Raw genomic sequence first — 25,736 nt, 5'->3', positions numbered from 1 at the left:
AGCTCTATAATTTTACACAGAACTAGAGGAAGCCTCTTGTTAAGTTCATATTGTAGAACATAATACAGAACTTGTAGAACATAACACAGAACTGCACAGTCAAAACTAATAAGTCTAGCCGTTTTCAATGATTTATCAATCTGGACCGTTTAAAAGATAAAAGACAGGATCGTATAAACCGACATATTTAGTTTCGGTTTTGATTAATTATTTCAAATGTGCTGATTTCAAAGTTGCAGTGATGGAGCCTTCGTGTCATCTCACTCCACAATAACAATTTATTTAATACACAAGTTTCACAATTTGAGTTGAATTACTGAAATAAATGAACTTTTCCATGACATTCTAATTTATTGAGATGCACATGTACAGTCATACTACATTCAAAATAAGATACATTATAACTTATCACTCTTAAAAACTTATGAATGAATCATAACGTCTGTCTGCTGAGCCCTCGTGATAAGTGCGGCTGTCGACATCAGTACCAGCGCCTCTGCAGTGTGTGTGTGTGTAGTAACGTTGTGATGACTGATTGGATGCAGTACATGCATACTTGGGCTTGTCTGTTAAACAATTAGCCTATGCAATTTATATGTTTGAAAACCGCCAAACTGACCCCAAACCAGCCCAAATTTTGTCCACCCGCCCAAACCAATTTTTACCTGCACAATCAAATTCAAAACTGCCCAATCTGGCAACACTGGCTGTGAAAGGACCTCTGGGAGCACTTTGCATAAGCAATTGAAGCATGCAATGCAATTTTAAAGAGTGCACATCATAGAAAATGCACTTTGTGGACACATTCACAACACTTTTTTTTTATGTTTAAAAAAAACCACCAAGGCTTTGTTTATTTGGTAAAAAATGCAGTAAAAACTTGTAAAAATCTCACTGACCCCTGAACAGTGTCGCATGAGAAGTTTGCTAATCTTATGTGGGTAAATTACATAGTCTATTACATAGTCATAAGTCTTGAAGACTCTGTAGCAAAAACAGAGAGATGGTGGAAAGCATAATTTTTACTTTTTGAAAGCCGCTTGTTGAGGAGAGTTATTACTTGATTGGACTGTTACTGAGTGATGATTTTTGCCTGGCAGACATCTTGTCATCCAAGATGTTCATACCTTTCTTTCTTCAGTTGAAAAGAAATTAAGGTTTTTGAGGAAAACATTCCAGGATTTTTCTCCATATAGTGAACTTCAATGAAAACCAACGGGTTGAAGGTCCCAATTGCATTTTCAATGCAACTGCAAAGGGCTCTACACGATGCCAGCCGAGGAATAAGTGTCTTATCTAGTGAAATGATCGGTAAAATAAAATTACAATTTATATACTGTTTAACCCCAAATGCTCGTCTTGCACTAGCTCTGCGATGCGTGTGCGACTTCATGTATTATGTAATCACGTTGAAAAGGTCACGTGTGGTTAGTTCTTCATCTGTGTACTTTGGTTCAAAAACGTAGGGTAGGGTGAAAAACTCCATCTCAGTTTCTCCTCCAACTTCACAATCATCCGACATCGTTGTTTTATCTTTTTTTGTAAAGGTCGTTTAACTTTCTTTGCACGTTCGCTCTGGGTCAGTACTTCTGCCACACGTTACCTTTCCAACGTGACTACATAATGCGTGAAGTCGAGCTAGTGCAAGACGAGCATTTGTGGTTAAAGTATATCATTTTTAATTTTTTTAGTAAAAGGACCGATCGTTTTGCTCGATAAGACCCTTATTCCTCGGCTGGGATCGTGTAAAGCCCTTTGAAACTGCACTTTGGACCTTTAACCCGTCCACTATATGGAGAAAAATCCTGGAATGTTTTCCTCAAAAACCTTAATTTCTTTTCAACTGAAGAAGGAAAGGCATGAACATCTTGAATGAAATGGAGGTGAGTAAATTATGAGAATTTTTTTTTTTATTATTATGGAAGTGAACTAATACTTTTAAGTCTTATGTGACTCGTAGCCCATGTCTGTTTAGCCCATGTAAGCTTTGAGGTCATCTGTATGCATGTGTACTCTTAAGAGTTGACCAAACAAGCCTGTTTCAACAGGAAAAGTCCTTCACCTTTTATGCCGTGAGCAGAAACTGCTGCTGAGAGACACGCACAGATGTGCTCAGTGTGTAGGTGTGTGTAAACCGTCGGGGTGTGGTGTCCATCTGCCCCCTGAGCATTGGTGCCTCTGTGTCTGATGGATCCGCTGGTGCGCTGGGCCGGATGCCAGCTCTTTCATAATTGTCATTTACCAGCATAGAAGCTTGCAGTTGCTCGCTGATGAGAAACAATTTTCAAACACATTAAATATTCACCACAGTCCCAGTGCTTCCTTCTGAATGGGGCGGAAAAGAGTCACCCCAGCCTTGCTGGTAGATGAAAGCCATGTGGGATACGAGAGGAAGAGACAATATAAGAGTTCGGGGTCAGTTACATTACGTCGTACGCCATCAAACCAGCTTGCCTCCCTCTCCGCATGATTAATCTGACCTTAGTTTAACACCACGGTGTTTACGAGCCACACTGTTTGATCGTGAATGACAACTGGATTTGTCTGTATTAACAGTGGCAGCTCATTGATCCTCGGCTCTCTCTCGCACTTGCGCAAACATACACCCACACACACACAAAACGGAGCTTTTGTTGATCAGCTAGCTAAATGCCAGTCACCCCCTCACCGCCAGGCCTTCCGGCCCCCTCTGTGGAAGCTCGGTGGCAGCTAATTGGACCTCTACCTTCCTCACCAGGCATTTGGGAACAGGTGGCGGCTCTGGCTGTGCACCAGGGACACAGGTGCTCAGCTGCCTCACAATCCTGATCTCTCTCTGTCTCTCTTTCTCTCTCAACGTGCCCTCAGGGAGCAGATCAGCTAACAGCGAGCTGGACTCTGACACAGAATGTGGTCTGTATTCTCAAAGTGGCACGAGGGCATATCTACGATCAGTTTCCAACTGGTCTGAGTCATTATGTACTATTAAAGGGGTCATAGGATGCCCATTTTCCACAAGTTGATATGATTCTTTAGGGTCTTAATGAAAAGTCTGTAACATAGTTTGGTTAAAATTTCTCAATGGTACACCTTTTTTTACCCTGTCAAAAATAGCTATTTTCAGATCAAGCCGTTTTTGTAGCATTTTCCTTTAAATTTTAATGAGCTCTGCTTACCCCGCTCCTTTCTTCTGAGCTGCTCTCAGAGAGACTGTTTACTTTAGCCGCATTCATCGTGAAACTTGCTAATTAGCACATTATTAGGACAGGCGATTTACAAAGATTCATTACAAAACATTATACTCACTTCTTTTGTCCTGTCTGTGTGACGTCACACAGACAGGCATCTGAGATCGGCTCGATTTGAGAAAGGGGAAAACATTTAACAAGATTAAAAAAAAACCACTGGGTGGATTTTTATCATTATAGGGTAGTTGTGTACACACACTGCCAACACACATTTAAGTTCAAACAACTTGTAAAAGTGCATGTAGCATCCTATGACCCCTTTAAGAGGAACCGACCTGCCACAAGGGCTCATACACTAAACTAGACCCAAAAATCTTGAGGAAAATTTTTTAGATATTTTTTGTTGCATTGTGACATTTTCATCACATCATTAATTAATTTTACTGTTTTAATTATACTTGCTTCTCATCAAAGAATCCTGAAAAACAAAAATATTAGTTTTGAGCAGCACAACTGTTTTCAACATTGATAATAATAAGAAATGTTCTTGAGCACCAAATCAGCGTATTAGAATGATTTCTGAAGGATCACGTGACCCTGAAGACTGGAGGAATGACTGCTGAGATTTAGGATTTGCCAAAACAGGAATAAATGTTCTTAATTTTAATGAAAATAATGTCACACTGCAGGCAAATTTCTTTAAAGGGATAGTTCACCCAAAAATGAAAATTCTGTCATTAATTACTCATCCTCATGTTGTTCCAAACCGTAAGATCGTTCATCTTCTGAACACGAAGCAAGATATTTTTGATGAAATCCGAGAGCTTTCTGACCCTCCATAGACAGCAACACAACTACAATGTTCTTACAATACTTTTTGTGCGCAAAGAAAAAAAAAAATTACTTTATTCAACGATTTCTTCCGTGTCGGTGTTTGACGCACGTTCACAAGAGTACCACGATGCCAGGAGTTGTGGTACTCTCTTGAATGCATAGCGGTCTTATGGGTTTGGAACGACACGAGGATGAGTAATTAATGACAGAATTTTCACTTTTGGGTGAACTATCACTTAAAGGTTTTATGTAAATCTTCTTGACATGTTTCATGAGGTTTAAATGAGTTAAATGCCTGTAAAGTTTCACATTTTTTCAGAGTTCATTTACAGTGTCCCAGAAAGTATAAGCTACACAACAAGAGCTGTGAATCTCAAAGCGGGTGCTTGTTTTGGCTGTTGGCTGCTTGGAACCGGCACTCGTGGGTTTTGTGGCATGGTAACATGTTCTCGGAGGTGGGCAGCCGTACCAGAGGCGCCACAGAGATGAGCATGTCAACACACGCTTAATAGGTTTTACCTCCGAGCCCTGGGAACCGCCAGTCACAGGAGAATTAGAGACACGAGGAAGAACTACACTATATGCTAATTAACAATCATAGTTATGAGGGAACGTGCCTGCTGAATGCAAATGCGAATTGCAATTTTCTTGGTGTTCATTTTTATGCATTTCTTTCTTGTCCTTCAGCTGTGTTTCTTGGTGTAATAATGCATATTGTTTGAATAAATTATATTAATTTCCGTTTCTCCCTTTCCCTCAGCCATGACCGAACAATGCAAGATATTGTCTATAAGTTGGTGCCAGGACTGCAAGAAGGTTTGTCTCTTTTATTAATTTTTTTGATGTTTTAGAAATACGATCCCTAAGATCCATGTGAACTGGTAACAAAGATACCTTCATCTGATTATTTTTTTTCTTATGTAAAGCATATTTTATGTGTAAGATTTTAACAGTAAGGCTTTACATTTTTCCTCTTTGCTTTCTTGTGTGCAGCGGAGATGAAAAAACAGAGAGAATTTTATCAGAAGTTAGGCATGGAGGTGCCTGGAGACATCAAAGGAGAGCTGTGTAACATGAAAACCCCCCTGGACTTACAGCACAATGGTACGTCCCAGCTATTTAACTGCTGTAGGTGGTACAGTCCATCTACAATCACAGAGGAAGTGGGACAGTGTGTATATTAAAATTGATCAGAAGTGACAGTAAAAACATTTATAATGTTAAAAAAGATTTCTATTTCAAAATAAATGCTGTTCTTTCATCAACGAATCATGAAAAAATGTATAATGGTTTCCACAAAAAACATTAAGAAGCACAACTATTTCAGAATCAGAATCAGAATCAGAAGAGCTTTATTACCAAGTATGTTTACACACACAAGGAATTTGACTTGACGACAGGAGCTTCCAGTGTAGAAGAAAGTACAAACATAGTGCAGACATACATGATAGTGCAGACATACATAGGAATAACACAGTAGGGATGTAATATAACACTAATATAATAAAAAAGAAAAATTGAATAATGTACTATATACAGAAATAGAAGTATAGGAAAAAAATGTAATTATTTAGATAAATGTACAGTGTTATTTCATCAATGTTATTTCTTAACATTGATAATAAAAAATAAATGTTTCTTGAGCAGCAAATCAGCATATTATAATGATTTCTGAAAGATCATGTGGCATTGAAGACTAGAGTAATGATACTGAAAATTCCACTTTGCATCAGAGGAATAAATTATATTTTAAAATGTATTAAAACAGAAAACAGCTATTTTAAATGGTACTATATCAAATAAATGGGAAGCATAAGAGACCTTTTCTCTTTTTTTTTTGTACAGTGAAGAAAATTGGTGTACAAACATGCTTACATTTTCACATTACAGCTTAACTTTTGTTTGCACAAAACATCATTTCTTATGTTGCCTAGAATTGTTCTTTTATTATATTAGTCTAAAGGAACTGAAGAATGAGGCAAGAATGGTTGAAAGCCTCTAGACTCTAAACAAGCACATTATTTTGGTTTATTCGGTGGTAAACAGGCCCTTACCTTTTGTTTGAGGAAACAGTAATCTAAACCCAGGCAGTATCTTGCTCTTTTCATCTTTCAGTACCGTGTTCAGTGATAGTCTGTGCAAATACTGGCCCTCAGGCAGGTTGAGTCAGCAGTCGTAATGGCTGGATAGATTCATGCATTGTAGTAAATAAGGCTCAGACGTAAGTGGTCTCTTGTTCCACATTGTCTCAGCTAGTTTAGCAGAACTGTTTGTTTTCTGAATAATACTTCATTTGAAGTTTTCAGTCCTCAAGCACACCACAGAACCATCAAACTGAACCAAGAGGAGAAGCATGTGGTGAAATGATGACGTAACTGTCTGCATTACCTGCCCACAAATAAGCATAAAGCATGATAGCCTTTAGTGTTATGAGCATTGAAAATGCTTTTCTGGCCTGGTGTCACAGGTGTGCTTTTATAAGGTGATTTTAGAGAGGGCTGCTCTGAATCTGCCATGGTAGGGTACCTGATGGTGCTTCTCAAATCCCATCACAGTGGATATTAACCAGACTGTTGCCAAGCTTGAAAAAGAAGTCACCCTTCTGGAAAGCATGGTAAAATTGCTACCTGAGCTTGTGCACCTCATCCACAGACAGCTTTATAGAGGGACCTCATCTATTAAACACCCTAACGAAACTTATTTTGCTGGAAGTCCTGCTTTTTCTTTCCTTCACAGTCTTCTTGCTGCAGATTAGCCCAGACTCTGTGAACTTTTTCCCAGTCAGGGAACATTTTAACTATCGGAAAGGATATTCTGAGTGTCCTGGGAACAAGCCATCACTGTAGCAGTCAAGGCTTAAGAACGACTGAACCCAGACTGCATTTCGTCCAGATGCACGAAATCTCTTTCCCTTTCCCATTACTGCGGTTGAGATTTCTGGTGATGCAATGACAATGTCATAGTGATGTTTGACAGCCCCTCATACAAAACCATGAGGGTGTGTGGACAGTCGTTCATTTGAAATGCAATAAAATAAGTCAACCACACTCGACTGGACTGGTTGCATGTATCAAATTCCCTCCTGCGTTGGCCAGTTTTGGTGATATATGAAGTAAATTTTGTTTTAAGGATTTAAATGGAGGAAATTCATAGTTAAATGCAGCTTAAACTATATTGGCAGCATCTGTAGCCTGTTGTCAACAGCCACAGAAAAAAAGGTCAGTAAGATTGTATTTTTGAATAATATAGAAAAGATATCTCATGCTCAACAAGGCTGCATTTTTTTTTTGTTAAAAAAATATATATAAAAAAAGTAATATTGTGAAATTTTCTTGTAAGTTAAAATCACTCATTTGTTTTAATATATTTTAAAATGTAATTTATTCCTGTGATGCAAAGCTGAATTTTTCAGCATCATTACTCTGGTCTTTGTCATATGATCCTTCAGAAATGATTCTAATGTGCTGATCTGACTCAAGAAACATTTTTATTATAATCAATGTTGAAAACAGTTGTGCTGCTTAATACCTTTGCGGGAACCTTAATACATTTTTTTTCAGGATTCTTTGATGAATGGAAAGTAAAAAAAAAAAACAGCATTTGCTTGAAATATAAATCATTTGTAACACTATAAACATAATACATTTAAACATCTTTCCTGCCACTTTTGATTAATGCATTTTGCTGAATAAAAGTGTTGATTGTATTTAAAAAATATTAAAGAAATCTTATTGACCCCAAACTTTTGAAAAGGTTACATTGGATCCCTCTCATCAATATTAATAAAGGAGAGTATTTTTAGGCTTCCATAAAACTGTAATGAGATGCAGCCCTAGTTTCTGACCTGATCAGTGGGTAGCTGTCTGCCTGTCTGAGGTGTGAAGCGTTCTTTGGGCAGGTTGAATCACAAATTAATCTGTTTCCATTGATGAGGTGCAGACTTGTTTTGGAGACTGGCAAATGCATGGAGGAGCAGGTTGAGATAATTGCTTTTTTGTGCTTGATGAATGTTTCTTCACTGTGTAATGAAGAAACTCTTCCCAGAGTCACAAACTTGTACTCAATATAATTCCAGCTCTGAGAAGCAATGAATTACAAATTCTTGGAATCTTAATATGAATAATGATTAAACATTGATTGTTTTATAATGCGAAGATGATGTTTGGAAAGATAAATGCATGTACTACAGTATTTTTAAAAGCAGAATTGTGGAGAGATGGATGTGCACAAAAAGGTGGTTCTTATGTTTGTCTGGGGACTCTCTTGTTAATTGTTTTTTTTTTTTTACATTTTACCCCACCAGGTGACCTGAAATCAGAAGATCCAGCCAATAAGGAAGCAGGAGACGAGAAAGCAGAGGAGGACAATGACTACCATCGCAGTGATGAGCAGGTAGGTTTCCCCGTACCCATCTGACCTCACTAATGTCCCACAAGGGAGCCTCACATTCTGTTAGCGTGTCCTAGTTAGTAAGAACGCGTAAGGGCTATGTTTGGAATATCATACTACTGTACTAGTCTATTTCTGCAGTGTACAGTACTTTGGAATACATGGATGGACATATATTTCCAAGTCTACAAGAGCAGACCCATGCCGCATAGAATAGCAAATCCCATAATGCAGTGTGCTCAACATGACCAATTTCCATTTTTAGAGTGATGAATGAACCAATTATATCAACTTTTAACTTTTTTTTTAATTTAAGATATTTTTTGCACAAAATTTAATTACAAATATTTTTTGAAAGAAGTTGCTTATGTTCACCAAGGCTGACAAAAAGCTATAAAAAGCAGGAATATTGTGAAATATTGTAACAAGTTAAATATGTCTTATTTAATGATATATTTTAAAATATAATTCATTATTTAAAATATTACCATTTTGTATTTAATATTTATTTTTTAGATCAATTTTGAATTAACTTAATTAATTTCAACATGCACATAATGAGGTCAAGTGTAGCATAATACTGTTTACCTTTATCATTGCATAATGCATTTACCTTGTATTAAAAAAAACCCCCTGCAGTAGTCAGTGCAGTATTCTAGTATTCCATTTAAAAATGTCAATATGTCAGATGCTCTACCCCTTCCTGTCTGTAATATCCAGTCTGTGTTCAGATATTAATGCAGAGCCATTTCAGTGTTTTAGAGGGTTGGTAGTTTCATTAAAGACTCTTATATAGTGGAGTTTGTATTCCTTCTCTCCTCTGAGCTTCTTAATAATGTAATAACAGAAGGTTGTGCGGCTGCTGTCTACTCACTGCTTCTGCATTAGGAATACAGATTCTCTTCCTTATATAGATTCTGATGCCAAGTGGAGTGTAGGGTGTTCTGTCTGTTATGCTGCATATACCATCTTGGATACATTTGCGTTGTTGGCAATATTAAAATATATACCTTTTTTTTTTGCAATGATTGCATTTCCAGCAAAAGCAACTCATAAAATAACTCCTGCTGTGATATAAGATTTCCTAGTGGAGTGTGTGCATGATGTGTGAGCGAGATTTAGAGAGCAGAAAGCACAAAGAAGAACAAGGCATGGAGACGGTATGGTGTAAATGGCTAAGTATGGGTGTGTATTGTTGTTTGTTGGAGGAAGAGATCGATGAAGATTTCAGAGTTACTGATGTCCTGTGGTCATGAGTTTTCTTGCAAAAGTGCAAGGACAGATTGTCTGTTCATACGGCCTGCTGTAGTAAAGCTGAGACAGGCACTTTGGCCTCATATATAATGTAAAAAGACAATGAAAATTTCAACAATGCTCGTTCAGCTATGCTCGGATGGCTGTGGAACACTTCTGTGCCTGTTGGTCAGACCCATCCGGCGTGACCTTGTGAGGAGAAATGGGGCCAACAAGAACCAGCCTGTGCCAAAAGTGGGTAATGCAAATTAATTAAATGGATTTATTACTGATATTTATTTAGTACCATTTGTGCAGAAAATGTAACTCCACTGCTAATAAACAAACTTGCTGGATAAAATTCACTCTGCATCTGGTTTAAATGAAAGAGTAAAATTGTCCATTAAAGTTGTTATTGTTTTTTTTCCTCCATTTAATTCATTATAAGCATATTTATCTTGCTTCATCCACCATTTTGAATTGAAGTACACTATAGGATTGCCTTTAAAGGGGTCATATGATGCGATTTTCAATTTTTCCTTTCTCTTTGGTCTCGTCGCTCCGGCCGGGACACGGCATCAACAGTATGGCGAGGGGCGTAACATTTCTGTCACACGCTTGAGGTAGCTTTGTAAAAATCGACGCGTTTCAAAAAGGCGGGGCATAGAGGAGAAACAATAATGTACAGTATGTGGAAAATAATGTGTTTTTTTAACTTTAAACTGCATAAACACATTTCATTACAGCAAATACACAAAATAATGTTCTTTTTAGCAGCATCACTTGACCCCTTTAATTCTAAGGGTTAGAGAGAGTGTAGAGAATCGACATTTAAAAATTAAATTGACTGATTTTGGTGCAAGAAACCTTGATTAGTTCTGAGGGCAAAATAAAATACTGCAAGTGTGGAATACAGCATTTTTTAAATTACTTCTGAATATGTGCTTATAATAGCATGGTGAGTGTGTGATAGATACCAACCTGTGGTGATTCCCTACACAAACCAGAATATCTACCCTTGTAGAATTAAATTTTAAATCACAATAATCAACAGCTCATGGCATCTTGAGGAAGGAAGGATATTCGGTGGTGGCTGCGGCAAATAAAAGGCCTCTTATGTGCTTGTTCTGGGGTCTGGAGGTTTAATTGGTTGAGTTTAGTTCATCATTAGTCATTTGTGTGACTGTTTGCGGTGAGCATAGCAGCCCCGGCCGTGCAGTAATGACCCAGTAATCACACACACACACACACACGCGCAGCTAATGGCGAAGTTCCTTCCTTGTGTTTAATAGTACGCCCATGTTTGTATTACATCTCACCACCACCTGCCTATAACCGAGTAAATCTCCGATTTACAGCACATTGTTCTTGTAAAGAATGTGGTTGTACGTGGCCCTCAGAAACCCTCAGCTTTCTCCTGGCACCGTTTGCTCTTGAAATGGGCTGGCATTTAGCCGCCAGGAGTAGCTGCCCCTCCTCATCTTTCTCCATTACTGTCTGTTCTTGGTGAGGCCTGGTCCAAATGGGCCGCTGTGCCACTCTGCACTGCTCAGTCACTTATCGGCAGAAGGACAGAGGGACGGGGAGAGAGAGAGGCATGAAATTCTTAATGCGCCTTGACTCTCTGAAGCCCTCACTCTGCCACTGCACCTGTCGGGCAGCCCGAGGCGACTGCAGTCAACTGGCGACTCAACCCTCAGCTCAGTTTTGAAAGATGACGGAGCTCTCACTGGCATCTGCTGCTTTGTTGTGGAAATTGTGTTGGTGGCGTCGGTTTTTGTATGTGTATTTTGTATATATTTTTTTTTTATTATGCAAGTAAGGAATGTGACTATTTACAAGTGCCAAATACAGAATCACTTGGACAAACGAACATATATCCAGATAGCTAACATTTCAAGATCATTCTGATAACTCCTGTATGTGTATTCTTGTGATTGTGAGCATGTGTGTGTGTGTGCGTGCATGTTATTGTATGTAAGTGTGTGGGAGGAAGCATACAAATCATTGATTAGGGTTGTCCCTGATCCCTCCGTCGCAACAACATATCATAGCTTAATCCCAAGCCCATGTCACGCCACAACGGGAGTGCCTTGGAAAGATGCTGCGGGGCAACAGGGCCCAAAGCTCTCCCCCCATCCCCCAAAACACCAGCCATCCATGGCCACTACCTGCATGCCACGCTTGTCTCAGATGTCTGTTATTTATTTATTTACATATGTTTTTTAATGTATAGATGTGTATATGTCTCAGCTAATTTGTGATGCATTAAAAAGGTGAGACGTGTAGTGCAGCCCAGGCCAGGGACCCGGCCCACCCACGCGGCCCACTTACCCTTTGTATGTGTCTCCCTTTTTTTTAAATTTTAAATAGAATATATATACGTACACACATATACACATACATACATACACACACATACATATATATATATACACATATATACATGCATACATACACACATGCCAAGCATTTTACTAGGTGTGCATGTATTTTAGCTAATATGTGATGCATTAAAAAAGCGAGGCATGCATGTCAGAACCAGCTAAGGTGAGAGATCCTGGAAGAAAGAGCTCAGAGAGACGGCGGGGAGATACTGGCCCCATGCCCCACATCATCTCCTCCCACCCATATTTCAACTCCACCATACCAAATATGGACCGGGATGTCACTGGGGACCAGAGACAGGAAGAGAGAAAAAAATAAAAAAATAAATAAAAAACTTTTTTTCTAATGCAATATATTCTATAAGAAGGTTAGTCCAGTAGTTGAAATGTATAAATTTCCAGTTTAACAGAATTATTCTTTTGGCGATAGTTAGAGAGATGAGGAGTGGATTTTTGTATTTAATCGGAAGATTATCAATTTCTGTAGTATTACCCAGTAAACAAAGTGATAGGAATCCTACAGCCCATAATGATGGAAAGTTTATCGGTCACTAATATCCAAAATGAGCAAACAGGTTGGCAGGTCCATGTGGCATGCAAATAGTCATCGGTGCTGCCCAGTGTGCATTGTGAGCATATATCTGTGTCGCTTAGACCCATTTTAAATGTTTTCCTTTGAGTGATGTGAGTCCTGTGAATTATCTTGTACTGTATTAGTTGTAGGTTTGTATTGCTAGTCATAGAAAATATATTACTACAGATTTCTTTCCAGAAGTCGCTGTTGGGGGAGAAAGCCAAGTCATTTTCCCATTTAGCAATTGGTAAAGTTATTGTTGTATTGGTATTTAATATAAGTTTATAGAGTTTGGATATTAATTTTCTAGAATTGGTGAGTTTCAATATCTCTTCCATCAACTGAGAGGGATGCAGTGGGTTATTTATTACATTAATCTTGGATTTGATTATGGATTTTATTTGTTAATACTGGAGATACTGTTCTGGCCCTGCATTTTTTGAATAAGAATTATGTTACTTAACTTTTATTCTTGACTTGATGACCTGTTTGGGTTTATGCTTAGGTTTGTTGATGACATTATTTAATTTAGCAGATGCTTTTAACAGGAGCGATACATCCTAAGGAAAAAGTAGCATAAATGTGCTTTCTTGACAGCCAGGACCTAAATTTAACACTTGTAAATCACAAAAATCATATTTATTCATTTATTTATTTTTTGACTTGTTACTTTTTTAGAAACACTATTGCAAACATAATTAACAGTCTAAATCAAATTATAGTAATAATACTTCAGTGACGTATAGTAGCATTGAAAGACGCTTCTTATGCTCATCAAGGCTGCATTTATTTGATCAAAAATACAGTAATATTGTGAAATATTATTGCAATGTAAAGTGAAATATTATTGCAATGTAAAGTAATGGTTTTCTAATTGTATATTTTAAAATGTTATTCCTGTGATGGCAAAGCTGAAATTTCAGCATCATTACTCCAGTCTTCAGTGTCACATGATACTTCAGAAATCATTCTAATATGCTGCTTAAGAAATATTTCTTATCCTGTGCTGCTTTATATTTTGTTAAACGATACTTTTTTCTTAGGAATCTTTGAGTATAAAGTTAAAAAGAACAGCATTTATTTGAAGTAGATTTTTTTTTACATTAAAAAATGTTTATACGGTTTCCTTGCTGAATAAAAGTATCCATATCTTTAAAAACAAAAAAGATCATTCTAACCCCAAACTTTTGAATGGTACTGTAAAGTGATTCAAATCAAAGATGTACAAAATGTCCGCTAAAAAAAATCTGTTGTCACTCACATTTTCTCTCAGCATCGTTTATCTGGAATGCCACAAAATATCTATTTTTGAATAATGCAAAATTTAAGCTGTTCAAATTTACAGGGTTCCTACGAGGTTCAAGCGATTCAGTTCATTTTACAAGATTTGGAATGCCCTGCAATGTCATCAAACACTGATGAAATCACATACTTGTGTATATAAATATAGTATACATTTAAATATGATTACAAATCTTTTAATTTATTGAAAATTAATTACCTCCAATTGCTTCTCACTGCAAATTGCTGTCAGTTTAAACCTTGTTAGATGACGACAAACCAATTTCATTTAGAGTTTCTAGGCGATGTGAGTGACAGCAATCATTAATGATGCAATGTTTTATACAAAATAGTACAGTACAGGTCTAACAAAGCAACAAGAAGACTGTGAGAGCCTTGATTAGAGATTGAAGGATCATTTAACCAGTTTAGGTTTAGTACCTGAAATATCATGTTTTTACATGTGTAAGTATTTTGTGAGGCTCTACGTGGTATCTGATATTTAGTTTGAGCCTAGAAGGTAATTGTTGAATGTTCTTGTTCACACAATGTAGTTAAGCTAAAGCTAAGTCACAGTCTCTCTTGCTTTTGTCTGTTCAGGTGAGTATCTGTCTGGAGTGTAACAGCAGTAAGCTCAGAGGACTCAAGCGGAAGTGGATTCGTTGTTCGGCTCAGGCGACGGTTCTCCACCTCAAGAAGTTCATCGCGAAGAAGCTAAACCTGACATCTTTCAATGAGGTATGTGATCCGCCAGACCTGGAGCTCCCTCATGCTAAGAGCGAAGTTCAAAATGAAACCCATAATCTTCCTTTTCCCTCGGTTGAAGTTGACTCGTTAGAGACCTTTGCCACCATGCCGGCCGGCATCGGCGTTCCCTTCATGACAACGGCTCTTGCGTGAGTCACCATGTGCATTTCAAAGCTCCTCCGCGCTGTCAAGATTCCCATAAAACTTTCAGCATGCCTCATATTTTCAGAGACAAATAATAGCCTGTAATATCATTTGCTCTCTGTCATGTATCTCGCAGCCTGCCAACATCTCATAGTACAATTTAACACAAAACTTGACTAATTATTGTTGCTCCATCCCCCTTTTTTCCTTCCTTTGTGTTAGAAATGTGTGGGCTATTCCACCGCACACATCCGTCAAAAACTTTCCCCCGCAATAATACTGTCAGATGCCTGTTGTTCTCGGCGAGTATCGAGAGTTAAAGCTGCCAACAGCACAATACCGCTCCGAGCCAGATAAAAAATACAACTCCGAAATGGCAGCAGTTTGTGTAGCGGCTCTGTTTGAAGTGTAGGAGAAAAGCAAAATCTTTGAAGCACTAAATCCTAATAAGCATCAAAAGTTTCATTGTTTCACTGTCAGACGTTTCTGTCTCTGAACATCCCTGGCTCGCATCCTAGATGACTTTAAAGGGATAGTTCACCCAAAAATGAAAATTCTGTCATCAATCTCCTCCGCGTCACCCTGGTGCCATTTTGGAGATTATCCACTGAATGCAAACAGCGTATGCTATTCTGTGTCAGGATACGTTGTTTTCATTCAAATCAAAGCATAAACAACGTAGAAAACGTGACGCAGCTGACACAGAATAGCATACGCTGTTTACGTTCAGTGAATATTCTCCAAAATGGCACCAGGGGGACACGGAGACGAATTGTTGAATAAAGTCGTTATTTTTGTTTTCTTTGCGTACAAAAAGTATTCTCGTAGTTTCGTAAAATTACGGTTGAACCCCTGATGTCACATGGATTATTTTACCGATCTCCTTGCTACGTTTCTGGACCTTGATTGTGGTAATTGCATTGCTGTCTATGGGAGGGTCAAGAGAGCTCTCAAAATTCATAAAAAATATCTTAATTTGTGTTCCGAAGATGAACGGAGGTCTTACGTGAGTGACAGAATTTTCATTTTTGGTTGAACTAACTCTTTTAACGCTGAATAGTGCTGAGAGCTCATGGCCTCCAGCAGGTGTTGCTGTGGTTGTGCGAGCCAAAACACACAGACACAGGCACTGGTGTTTCACTGCACACTATTCCAGAGAGAGCGGCATCCCTTATACTGTGATACACATAATCCTTTGGGCGGTTATGGCTGCTCTTGTGCATTAAAGGTTTTGCGTCTTTTGCTTTGGCTTGAATAATAGGTGGAACTGAATGTTGTGAGTGTACAAAGGACTGTCACTTTTCTGTAAAGCACCATAAAATCCCACCTGTCCCCTGAGACGTTCGTATACAATTGATTATGCGGTTTTCTGGAATACTTTTTTCTGATTGGTCAGTTGCAGTGTTCTCTGGTCATATTTTTGTGTAATGGCTGTTAAACTGTACATTTGAGCAATGTCCTAATTATGTTCTACATAGCGGTTACTAAAATATTTTTATATTGTAACTTTGATTAAAAAAATCACTCATATGATTAATAAATAATGTGTATAGAGTGAAAGAGGGTTTATTTATTTATTTGGTGATTAGCTGTGAAATATGTTGGAATATCTGTGCAAAACTAGCCTAGATGTTTTAAAACTTAGCTGGACTGTGGGGTGTAAGATCTCGCGATGCATTGTTAATGTTTTTAACTTGACACATCATCTTAAAAACTTAACATTTATGTCATGAAAATGTTCGAGTCCGACAGTAATTGTCTAAATGTTAACTTGAGGCAGTGAATTCAATTTGATTGCTGTAATGTTGTGCTAAAGTTGTAAGCATGCTGAAACCTTCTCCATGAAGTCTGAGGTTGCTAAAAATGTGAAAACTTAAAAATAATCCAGATAAACTCATTAGGAATCATTCAGGATGGCTAACTGGTCATCGAGCAGCAGACTATTTGACCATCCCGACCCATCCCTAATAAGGGTCCCATTCAGTTTATTGTGCGATAATGAGCAGCTGACTTATTTAAAGGTGCTGTATGTAATTTTTTGACTACAAAAGCATAACAATACCATGTGTTTGCAGATATTTAATAAACATGCTAAATTCACACATTTGTTTGTCCGTAAAACAACATCAGAGCGAGTTATTCTGCTTTGAAATGTACGCTCTGTGTCGGAATGTTTTGTTTTGGTCTGTCTGACTCCGCCCACTGTGAGTGTAACCAATAGTATTGCGACAGGGTTGCCAGTTTGTGGTAAACGCAGTGTATCGCAGCCATTAAAGCCAGCAAACGAACTGGGTCAAAGATCGCAGATTGTACCCGACCTAAAAAGCCTCTGCATCTATTGAAAAAGTGGAATATTAAACACAAATTCATGACCTTAAACTGTAAGGCTCGTTGGCTAACGTTGACTTGTTCCTTGTTGCATCTTGCAACCTGTGTGAGCGTCGAGTCTGAGGAAGAGGGTGCGGGAGAAACAACACTCTTCAATATTTTGAATTTGGACTGCAGTACCCATTTTAACTGCTAGCTGTCAATATTACATACTGCACCTTTAATGGTACTGCAGGACAACGGAAATAATAGTTTTGTTTAGTCTTTTCTCGTATACTGTATTTTTGGGGCTTGTTTGCTATATTTGTGTGCTTATTTTCAGCTGGACATCTTATGCAATGAAGAAATCTTGGGCAAGGACCATACTTTGAAATTTGTTGTGGTAACAAGATGGAGATTTAAGGTAATTAATGATAAACTTGTGTGAATGTATGCTTGTCGTAGATTAGCTTGGGTTTATTCTTCCCGTTTGCCGTACTGATGTGCATGTCACTTTCTATACATGCATGGATAATTTGCATAATTTGCATGCATGCATAATCAAACACAGCATGTGAAGATATTAAATTGTCTTTGTGTTGTCTTGACCAGTATTATATATTCCTCTCTTCCATCTCAAGTAATGTTCATTCAACAGCAAGTCAGAAATTGACATTTTGATGCAGAGATGTTTTTTTTTTTAAAGGGGTCATATGATGCGATTTCAAGTTTAACGAAGTGTTTGAGAGAGGCGGGGCATAGAGGACCTACAATAATGTACAGTATTTGAAAAATAATGTGTTTTTTGAACATTAAAGCATGTCAACATATTCTGTTACACCAAATACACCAAATAATGATCTTTAAAAAAGCATCATATGACCCCTTTAAAGGTTGAATGTCTAATTCTGCTTCCCTGAAATGCCATTGCAAAAACAATAGATGCACTTGACTTTCTGTGCCTTTGTTTCCATTCTAGTGGCTGTATGACTTTCAGTCACATGAATGCTTGTGTGTTTTGTGTGCGTTCCAGAAATCCCCCCTCCTCCTTCATTACAGACCCAAAATGGATCTGCTGTAGTTGGACAAAAACGCTTGGTTGTTTTGGCCCAGTGGCTGAGGACTGTGCTACGTGCTATATATGCAGAGGCCATCAACGCCCACACCAAACAAACACCCGTCAACACAGATACGAGCCAGCAAACAACAAAACCAGCACAGCCACTGCAACACTGGCGACTTTTGGGAACAACCGCTTTTCTCTGTTTGTTCGTCCGCTATATGTCCTATATATGTGAAAAATTGAGAGAAAGCATATATTTATACTTTTGTATAGATGAGAGAAGTGGAACCAAGACCCTATTGGTGCGCTGTTTACACTATTAAAACAAAAAAAGACAAAAAAAAAGGTCATGAGAAAAGGTTTAACATTTTTTTTGTACCATTGAACTTTTTTCCCAATTCAATTATGGGCAAAAAGATAGTGCTCGGTGTCTGCCGTCCTCCGTGGAAGTGTCCACTTTTACACTGCTAACCAGAAGAGAGAAGGCATTTCAAACTGACCGCTCTCTCTCAGGTCCTACCTAACACTTCTCGGGAGCGCAGAGCCTTTCTAAACATATATAAAGCAGTTTATATGAGTGTATTATTTCAGAGCGGTTTCTTTCTTTACTTTTCGGCGTCGCTACGAGTGGAATTGTGAATAGGCAAATTTATGTGTAGTATTTATGTTCTATTTACCAATATTGTATATAAAAGTTGTTGGTGGTGAGAAGGGATGAAAGATGTAATGAAAGTGTGTGTGAAAGGCAAGAAAAGGCAAGGCAAGAAAAATAGAGACCGATTAGAGTGGTTTTCCAAAAGTGCTATATTTTGGCCTGTGTTTATGTGGCTACATGGAAAAGACATAAATATTCAGCTAAATTCAAGGCAGATTCCAAATTGGTTGAATCTCACTAAATATTTTTCACCCCAAAATCAAAAGAAAAAAAAAGAAATTGTATTTTGCCTAAAGGAAATGAAGCTTGGGACCACTAAGATTTGTTTTTGCCACTATTTTCAGGACAATTACGCAAATCCCCTGCCCGAATTCAGACATTATCATAATGCATCTGTATGTTTTATGTTTTTGTGATTTTAATTTTTCTCAATACAGATTTGCATTACTGTAATACAGTAAAAAGTGTATTACAGTAAAAAATGCAGCTTTTTATCATTATTTACACACCTTAAAGTCAGTACATTGTATGCATCTGTGATGTATAAATACAATTTTAAAATCACATTTAAAAAATTTTGTAGGATTAAAAAAAAATTTTTTTTTTATTTGCATTGCGGTAATGAGCAGTTTTGTAGATTATTTATTAAGAAAATAATGTCACGATGCAAAAAAGTTTTAATGGTCATAAAAACAATCTACTTTTTCTTAAATATAATTTAATAAATGAATTAAAATAATTATAATTATTATTTTATAAATTATTTTACAAAAGATATATAAATTATTTCGAGTTTTTCCTATTTTTTTCATTAGATTTTGGGGTAAAATATGACCCAAGCAATTTGACAAGAGTTATGAAATTCACTCTATCAGTACATCTCTTTTTAGTGGTGCAGACATTTTATGATGCAAAAAGCTCATATTTTGGTTCTCTTTAATTAAGGATGATTTTTAAGTGTCTAAGTAAACGCATCAGTGATTAAAATTGATTTTTGAACAGGAAAGGTGCTTTTAATCATTTGATCCTCCCAAATGTTCATTTGCAGCTCTAGAATCATTAAGGATGTGTGAGGATGAATCCTTAGTATGTTAATATCTTTAACTTACTTTCATAAACAGCCAACCCCTCATATACACGTACGTCCCGTCAGCCTCAATGTCATATATGCAATGCATTACCATTTATGATAGCGCATCAAGAACCGGGTTGACCGGGTACTCGGTACCACCGGTACTTAAAAAAACCTGGTACCGTAACGTTTATATTTTTTTAGTACCGACTTGGTACCGAAATACCGGGTCTTTTGACAACACTAGTAAGGGGCGTTACATTTCCGACGAGTGCTTGTGGTGTTCGGCCAATCACAATGCACTGGGTCAGCTGGCCAATCAGAGCAGACTGCGCTTGTCGGAAGGAGGGACTTTGTAGAAAACGAAGTGTTTGAGAGAGGCGGGGCATAGAGGACCTACAATAATGTACAGTATTTGAAAAATAATGTGTTTTTTGAACATTAAAGCATGTCAACATATTCTGTTACACCAAATACACCAAATAATGATCTTTAAAAAAGCATCATATGACCCCTTTAAAGGTTGAATGTCTAATTCTGCTTCCCTGAAATGCCATTGCAAAAACAATAGATGCACTTGACTTTCTGTGCCTTTGTTTCCATTCTAGTGGCTGTATGACTTTCAGTCACATGAATGCTTGTGTGTTTTGTGTGCGTTCCAGAAATCCCCCCTCCTCCTTCATTACAGACCCAAAATGGATCTGCTGTAGTTGGACAAAAACGCTTGGTTGTTTTGGCCCAGTGGCTGAGGACTGTGCTACGTGCTATATATGCAGAGGCCATCAACGCCCACACCAAACAAACACCCGTCAACACAGATACGAGCCAGCAAACAACAAAACCAGCACAGCCACTGCAACACTGGCGACTTTTGGGAACAACCGCTTTTCTCTGTTTGTTCGTCCGCTATATGTCCTATATATGTGAAAAATTGAGAGAAAGCATATATTTATACTTTTGTATAGATGAGAGAAGTGGAACCAAGACCCTATTGGTGCGCTGTTTACACTATTAAAACAAAAAAAGACAAAAAAAAAGGTCATGAGAAAAGGTTTAACATTTTTTTTGTACCATTGAACTTTTTTCCCAATTCAATTATGGGCAAAAAGATAGTGCTCGGTGTCTGCCGTCCTCCGTGGAAGTGTCCACTTTTACACTGCTAACCAGAAGAGAGAAGGCATTTCAAACTGACCGCTCTCTCTCAGGTCCTACCTAACACTTCTCGGGAGCGCAGAGCCTTTCTAAACATATATAAAGCAGTTTATATGAGTGTATTATTTCAGAGCGGTTTCTTTCTTTACTTTTCGGCGTCGCTACGAGTGGAATTGTGAATAGGCAAATTTATGTGTAGTATTTATGTTCTATTTACCAATATTGTATATAAAAGTTGTTGGTGGTGAGAAGGGATGAAAGATGTAATGAAAGTGTGTGTGAAAGGCAAGAAAAGGCAAGGCAAGAAAAATAGAGACCGATTAGAGTGGTTTTCCAAAAGTGCTATATTTTGGCCTGTGTTTATGTGGCTACATGGAAAAGACATAAATATTCAGCTAAATTCAAGGCAGATTCCAAATTGGTTGAATCTCACTAAATATTTTTCACCCCAAAATCAAAAGAAAAAAAAAGAAATTGTATTTTGCCTAAAGGAAATGAAGCTTGGGACCACTAAGATTTGTTTTTGCCACTATTTTCAGGACAATTACGCAAATCCCCTGCCCGAATTCAGACATTATCATAATGCATCTGTATGTTTTATGTTTTTGTGATTTTAATTTTTCTCAATACAGATTTGCATTACTGTAATACAGTAAAAAGTGTATTACAGTAAAAAATGCAGCTTTTTATCATTATTTACACACCTTAAAGTCAGTACATTGTATGCATCTGTGATGTATAAATACAATTTTAAAATCACATTTAAAAAATTTTGTAGGATTAAAAAAAAATTTTTTTTTTATTTGCATTGCGGTAATGAGCAGTTTTGTAGATTATTTATTAAGAAAATAATGTCACGATGCAAAAAAGTTTTAATGGTCATAAAAACAATCTACTTTTTCTTAAATATAATTTAATAAATGAATTAAAATAATTATAATTATTATTTTATAAATTATTTTACAAAAGATATATAAATTATTTCGAGTTTTTCCTATTTTTTTCATTAGATTTTGGGGTAAAATATGACCCAAGCAATTTGACAAGAGTTATGAAATTCACTCTATCAGTACATCTCTTTTTAGTGGTGCAGACATTTTATGATGCAAAAAGCTCATATTTTGGTTCTCTTTAATTAAGGATGATTTTTAAGTGTCTAAGTAAACGCATCAGTGATTAAAATTGATTTTTGAACAGGAAAGGTGCTTTTAATCATTTGATCCTCCCAAATGTTCATTTGCAGCTCTAGAATCATTAAGGATGTGTGAGGATGAATCCTTAGTATGTTAATATCTTTAACTTACTTTCATAAACAGCCAACCCCTCATATACACGTACGTCCCGTCAGCCTCAATGTCATATATGCAATGCATTACCATTTAATTGAAGATGTAACATTCAGTCCTTACAATGACGTGATGTCAGTTCTCTGCTCCTCCACAGTACGAATGTAACCCACAAGTAACCGTCCATATGTATTGTACAGTTATTTGTTTTATCACTGTCTTTAGTGCCAAAGGCTTCATACTCCCTCCTGACTTCACTCTATTCCGGATGGCAAGCTGCATGAATGGCAGAATGCGAAAAGCGTTTGACCTTAACTGATTTAATATAGAGGAATATGGCAAATTGAGATCAGAGTATGATTTTTCAGGTTAGGTTAGTGAAAATTGGCTAGTTGTTGAAATCGATGGTTTTATTTATTTATTTATTTTTTTTGTGAGCCCACAATGAATTAAAGTTGTTTTTATTTCCATTGTGGCAGACAAACTGCTTCTAGCTGATCAAACATTAAAGGGCTCTTATCAGATTTCTAACGTAAATGTATTTGAAATCTTTCTTAAAGAGCTAATTGACTTTTTATATCCAAACGTTTACTTAAAAAGTCTGTTTTTACTTTGAAACAATCCACTATAGCGGTCAACTTTTACACGGGTAAATGCCAAACCAGCTTGACCAAATTTCTCTGGATCATTCTCATCATTAGGTTATTCCACAAATACTGATTTTTTTTGTATATCCAATACTGGAGTCTTGCCCATGAGTCTTTTTTCGCTGTCTTGTAATGTGAATTATGTCAGTATGCGTTCTGTTTTCAGCTTCACTGCATATTGTTTGGCTTTATTGCATCACCAATATGCTCTTGTAAAGAGGATGGTGTCATGATGGTTTAAATATTGCATTCTTGAATGTATCAGCCATTTCACGCAAACATTTAAATGGCTAGCGTACCTAACAGACTGCAGGTTTATTCCTGGTGATGAAAAGGCAACAAATGCATGATATTACGGTTTTATTTAATGCGTTTCTGATACTCGCCATTTTTTGGTCATTGCCATGGTGAAGGCTGGTGTTCGCTGGTGTTTCTCCCATTTGAGCCAATAACTGGTGCTAATGTTTTCTACCTTTTACAAATAAACCGAACTAAACATGGTGCAGACCAGGGCAGAGTCTTAAAATACCTGTATAGCTTTTTGAAATGTTTGGTGCTCTCAGGTCTTGGGAAACTTGTTTTTACAGCCTGTCTTTGAGGAAAGTTGGTTATGGATTCATGAATTTTCTTTTACTGCTGTCCTAGGTCACTCTGAATAAGTCTCAAACGGCAAAAAAACACCTTCGCTGTCCTAAAGAACACTAGCATTTAGAGTGAAGACCTGTTGTACATCATTTCCACAGCTTTGCTCGATCATCCCAGGATTTGAACATGGCAACTTGTTCTGGCACTGTTCTATATTGTTAAACCTCTATCACAAATCTCTATGCGGTTGTTCCATTTTTTGACGATGAAGGCAAGTCGGAAGACAGCGTTTTTTGCTTTTAGTATTGTTTAAATCACCACGCCGTTCCACTCTCCCAGGGCCTCATTGTGCATGAGAGGTGTTTTAGCGCTCTGAGGTAGATTCGCTATCCTGCGCAGTATTGGGATGAATCGATGCTCGGGCCATGTTATCAGGCTTGCATTGAGACATCAGCGCTACTTCACTTGACAGGCAGGCTGTAAGAAGCTTACTAGAGACCTGCATTACTGCTTTAGAAGCTGTGGACTGTGTCCAGACTGAAGTTGCCAAGACTGGAGGCTGGTCGTCTTATCATTTCCGTTTGCTAGTTTTTTTTTGGCAGCGTGTGGCCCTGCGTCAATGGTGCTCCGTGACATTGAAATTCGAAACTGAGCTACAAATCTGGAGATGTAGAGATGATATCAGAGGATGATCCTTAGGTGAATCTCAGGAAATTATCTGTAACATATCCGTGTCGTATTTCACCCCAAATGAAAAAAAGAAGTTATATTTTGCTATTGTGTAATGACCAGTGTAATGTTTTGAAATACATTTTCCTCCAATTGTCATTAATGTAATGCAAAAAATATCTCATTACTGTAATGTAAAAAGATTATATTTAATTATTTATACATGGAAATATTTCTTGTAGGCATTTATGCTGATGTAAATCAATGTGAATTTTGTGGGGGGAAAAAACTGAGAATGGCCAGATGTGTTATAGTAATGATAGTTTGGGGGCAAGTTTGGCTTAATTGTCATGTTAAAGAGAGAGTTCACCCAAAAAAATATACTCTTCCTCATGTTTTTCCAAACCGGTATGCATTTTTCCATATAGTGTATTTCAATGGCTACCAAAAACTGTTTTGTTACCAACATTCTTAAAAATATCTCCAACAGAGGAAAGAAACTCATACAGGTTTGGAACAACTAGAGGGTGAGTAAATTACGATATAATTTAAATTTTTGGGTGAACTATCCCTTTAATGGTCTTAATGGTAAAAGAATAGGGTTAATTTTCTATATATATATATATATATAAAATATAATTTCTTTTTTTTTTTAGGTGTGAAATTTGACCTATACATGTTTTCACGATTCACCTCTTTGTGACAACAGAAAACATTTCAATAAAATAAAAACGACCCATTTCTCCATCGTGCAAGATTTCAGCTGTGCTGGAAAGCACTTCTTATTTATTGTCTTTTGAAAAGCTTACAGCAGCCCTAAAAGGGCACCATTTCGGTTTATTTCTCATTCTGTATATCATCTCTCTCCAGTCACTCTCTCGAGTCAGGATTGTCTGTCCTCTGAGTCATCTGCCGTGGTTGTATTCTCACTAGAGCAATGTGTTTTTAAAGAGCACTCTGCGTTAAGGTCTGAGAGTCTGTAAAATCAGACTATGAGGCAGACACACAGAAACCACAATCCTGTCCTAATGGGGTTTCAGCAGGCGACTTTTCTAAGGTTGCGTTGATTGAGCTACTATGATTGGTCAGTTTTTGGGTTCCATTGATTATGAGCCTGATTGGCTAGTGGTTGCAAGGTATGTCACTGTGGCTATTGTTTGCTGTCAGTTAAAAGTATTGAAACATCCCTGTAAGAAATCTGTCTTAATTGGCAGCAGGAGTTTGTTTGGGCAACCATTTTTTACAATTATTCGCAGTCTGGGTATTATATTTGGATTGTTGTTGATTTGAAGAAACCAACCTTCAAGGTGGCACGCTCAAATGAGCCATATATATGTATCCCACTTCTCACATTTCCCCCCATTAAATGTTATTTATTTATACTGTAAAGACTGAAGTGATCTGAAATATAAAGTGTGTCGAGATTTGCCGCCTCTCATCGATATCTTTATCTGTACATGCTTTGATTGATTGATATATATAGGATTTGAACATGATGAAATAGTGTCACTTAAGCATTATATCCCCTTCTCTGTCATTCAGCA

General features: G+C 37.3%; 1 protein-coding gene across 2 annotated transcripts in view; it reads left to right on the top strand.

Moving 5' to 3' along the window:
- LOC107677388 (polycomb group RING finger protein 3-like) overlaps positions 1-18,886 on the top strand; it is a 35,942-nt gene extending 17,056 nt beyond the window's left edge. For both annotated transcript variants that reach the window (XM_016472272.1, XM_016472270.1), the window contains exons 5-10: positions 4,762-4,817; positions 4,995-5,105; positions 8,305-8,393; positions 14,466-14,603; positions 17,407-17,487; positions 18,097-18,886. In XM_016472272.1, the coding sequence (XP_016327758.1) occupies positions 4,762-4,817; positions 4,995-5,105; positions 8,305-8,393; positions 14,466-14,603; positions 17,407-17,487; positions 18,097-18,144 (523 nt within the window). In that variant the 3' untranslated portion in view covers positions 18,145-18,886. The remainder of the gene's footprint in view (positions 1-4,761; positions 4,818-4,994; positions 5,106-8,304; positions 8,394-14,465; positions 14,604-17,406; positions 17,488-18,096) is intronic.
- The last annotated feature ends 6,850 nt before the right edge of the window (positions 18,887-25,736 follow it).

The sequence above is a fragment of the Sinocyclocheilus anshuiensis genome, unplaced genomic scaffold (assembly GCF_001515605.1).
Source record: "Sinocyclocheilus anshuiensis isolate Anshui unplaced genomic scaffold, SAMN03320099.WGS_v1.1 scaffold352, whole genome shotgun sequence".
Classification (NCBI taxonomy): domain Eukaryota; kingdom Metazoa; phylum Chordata; class Actinopteri; order Cypriniformes; family Cyprinidae; genus Sinocyclocheilus; species Sinocyclocheilus anshuiensis.
Note: the sequence above shows the minus strand (reverse complement) of the source record. Positions and strands in the feature narration are given on the sequence as shown.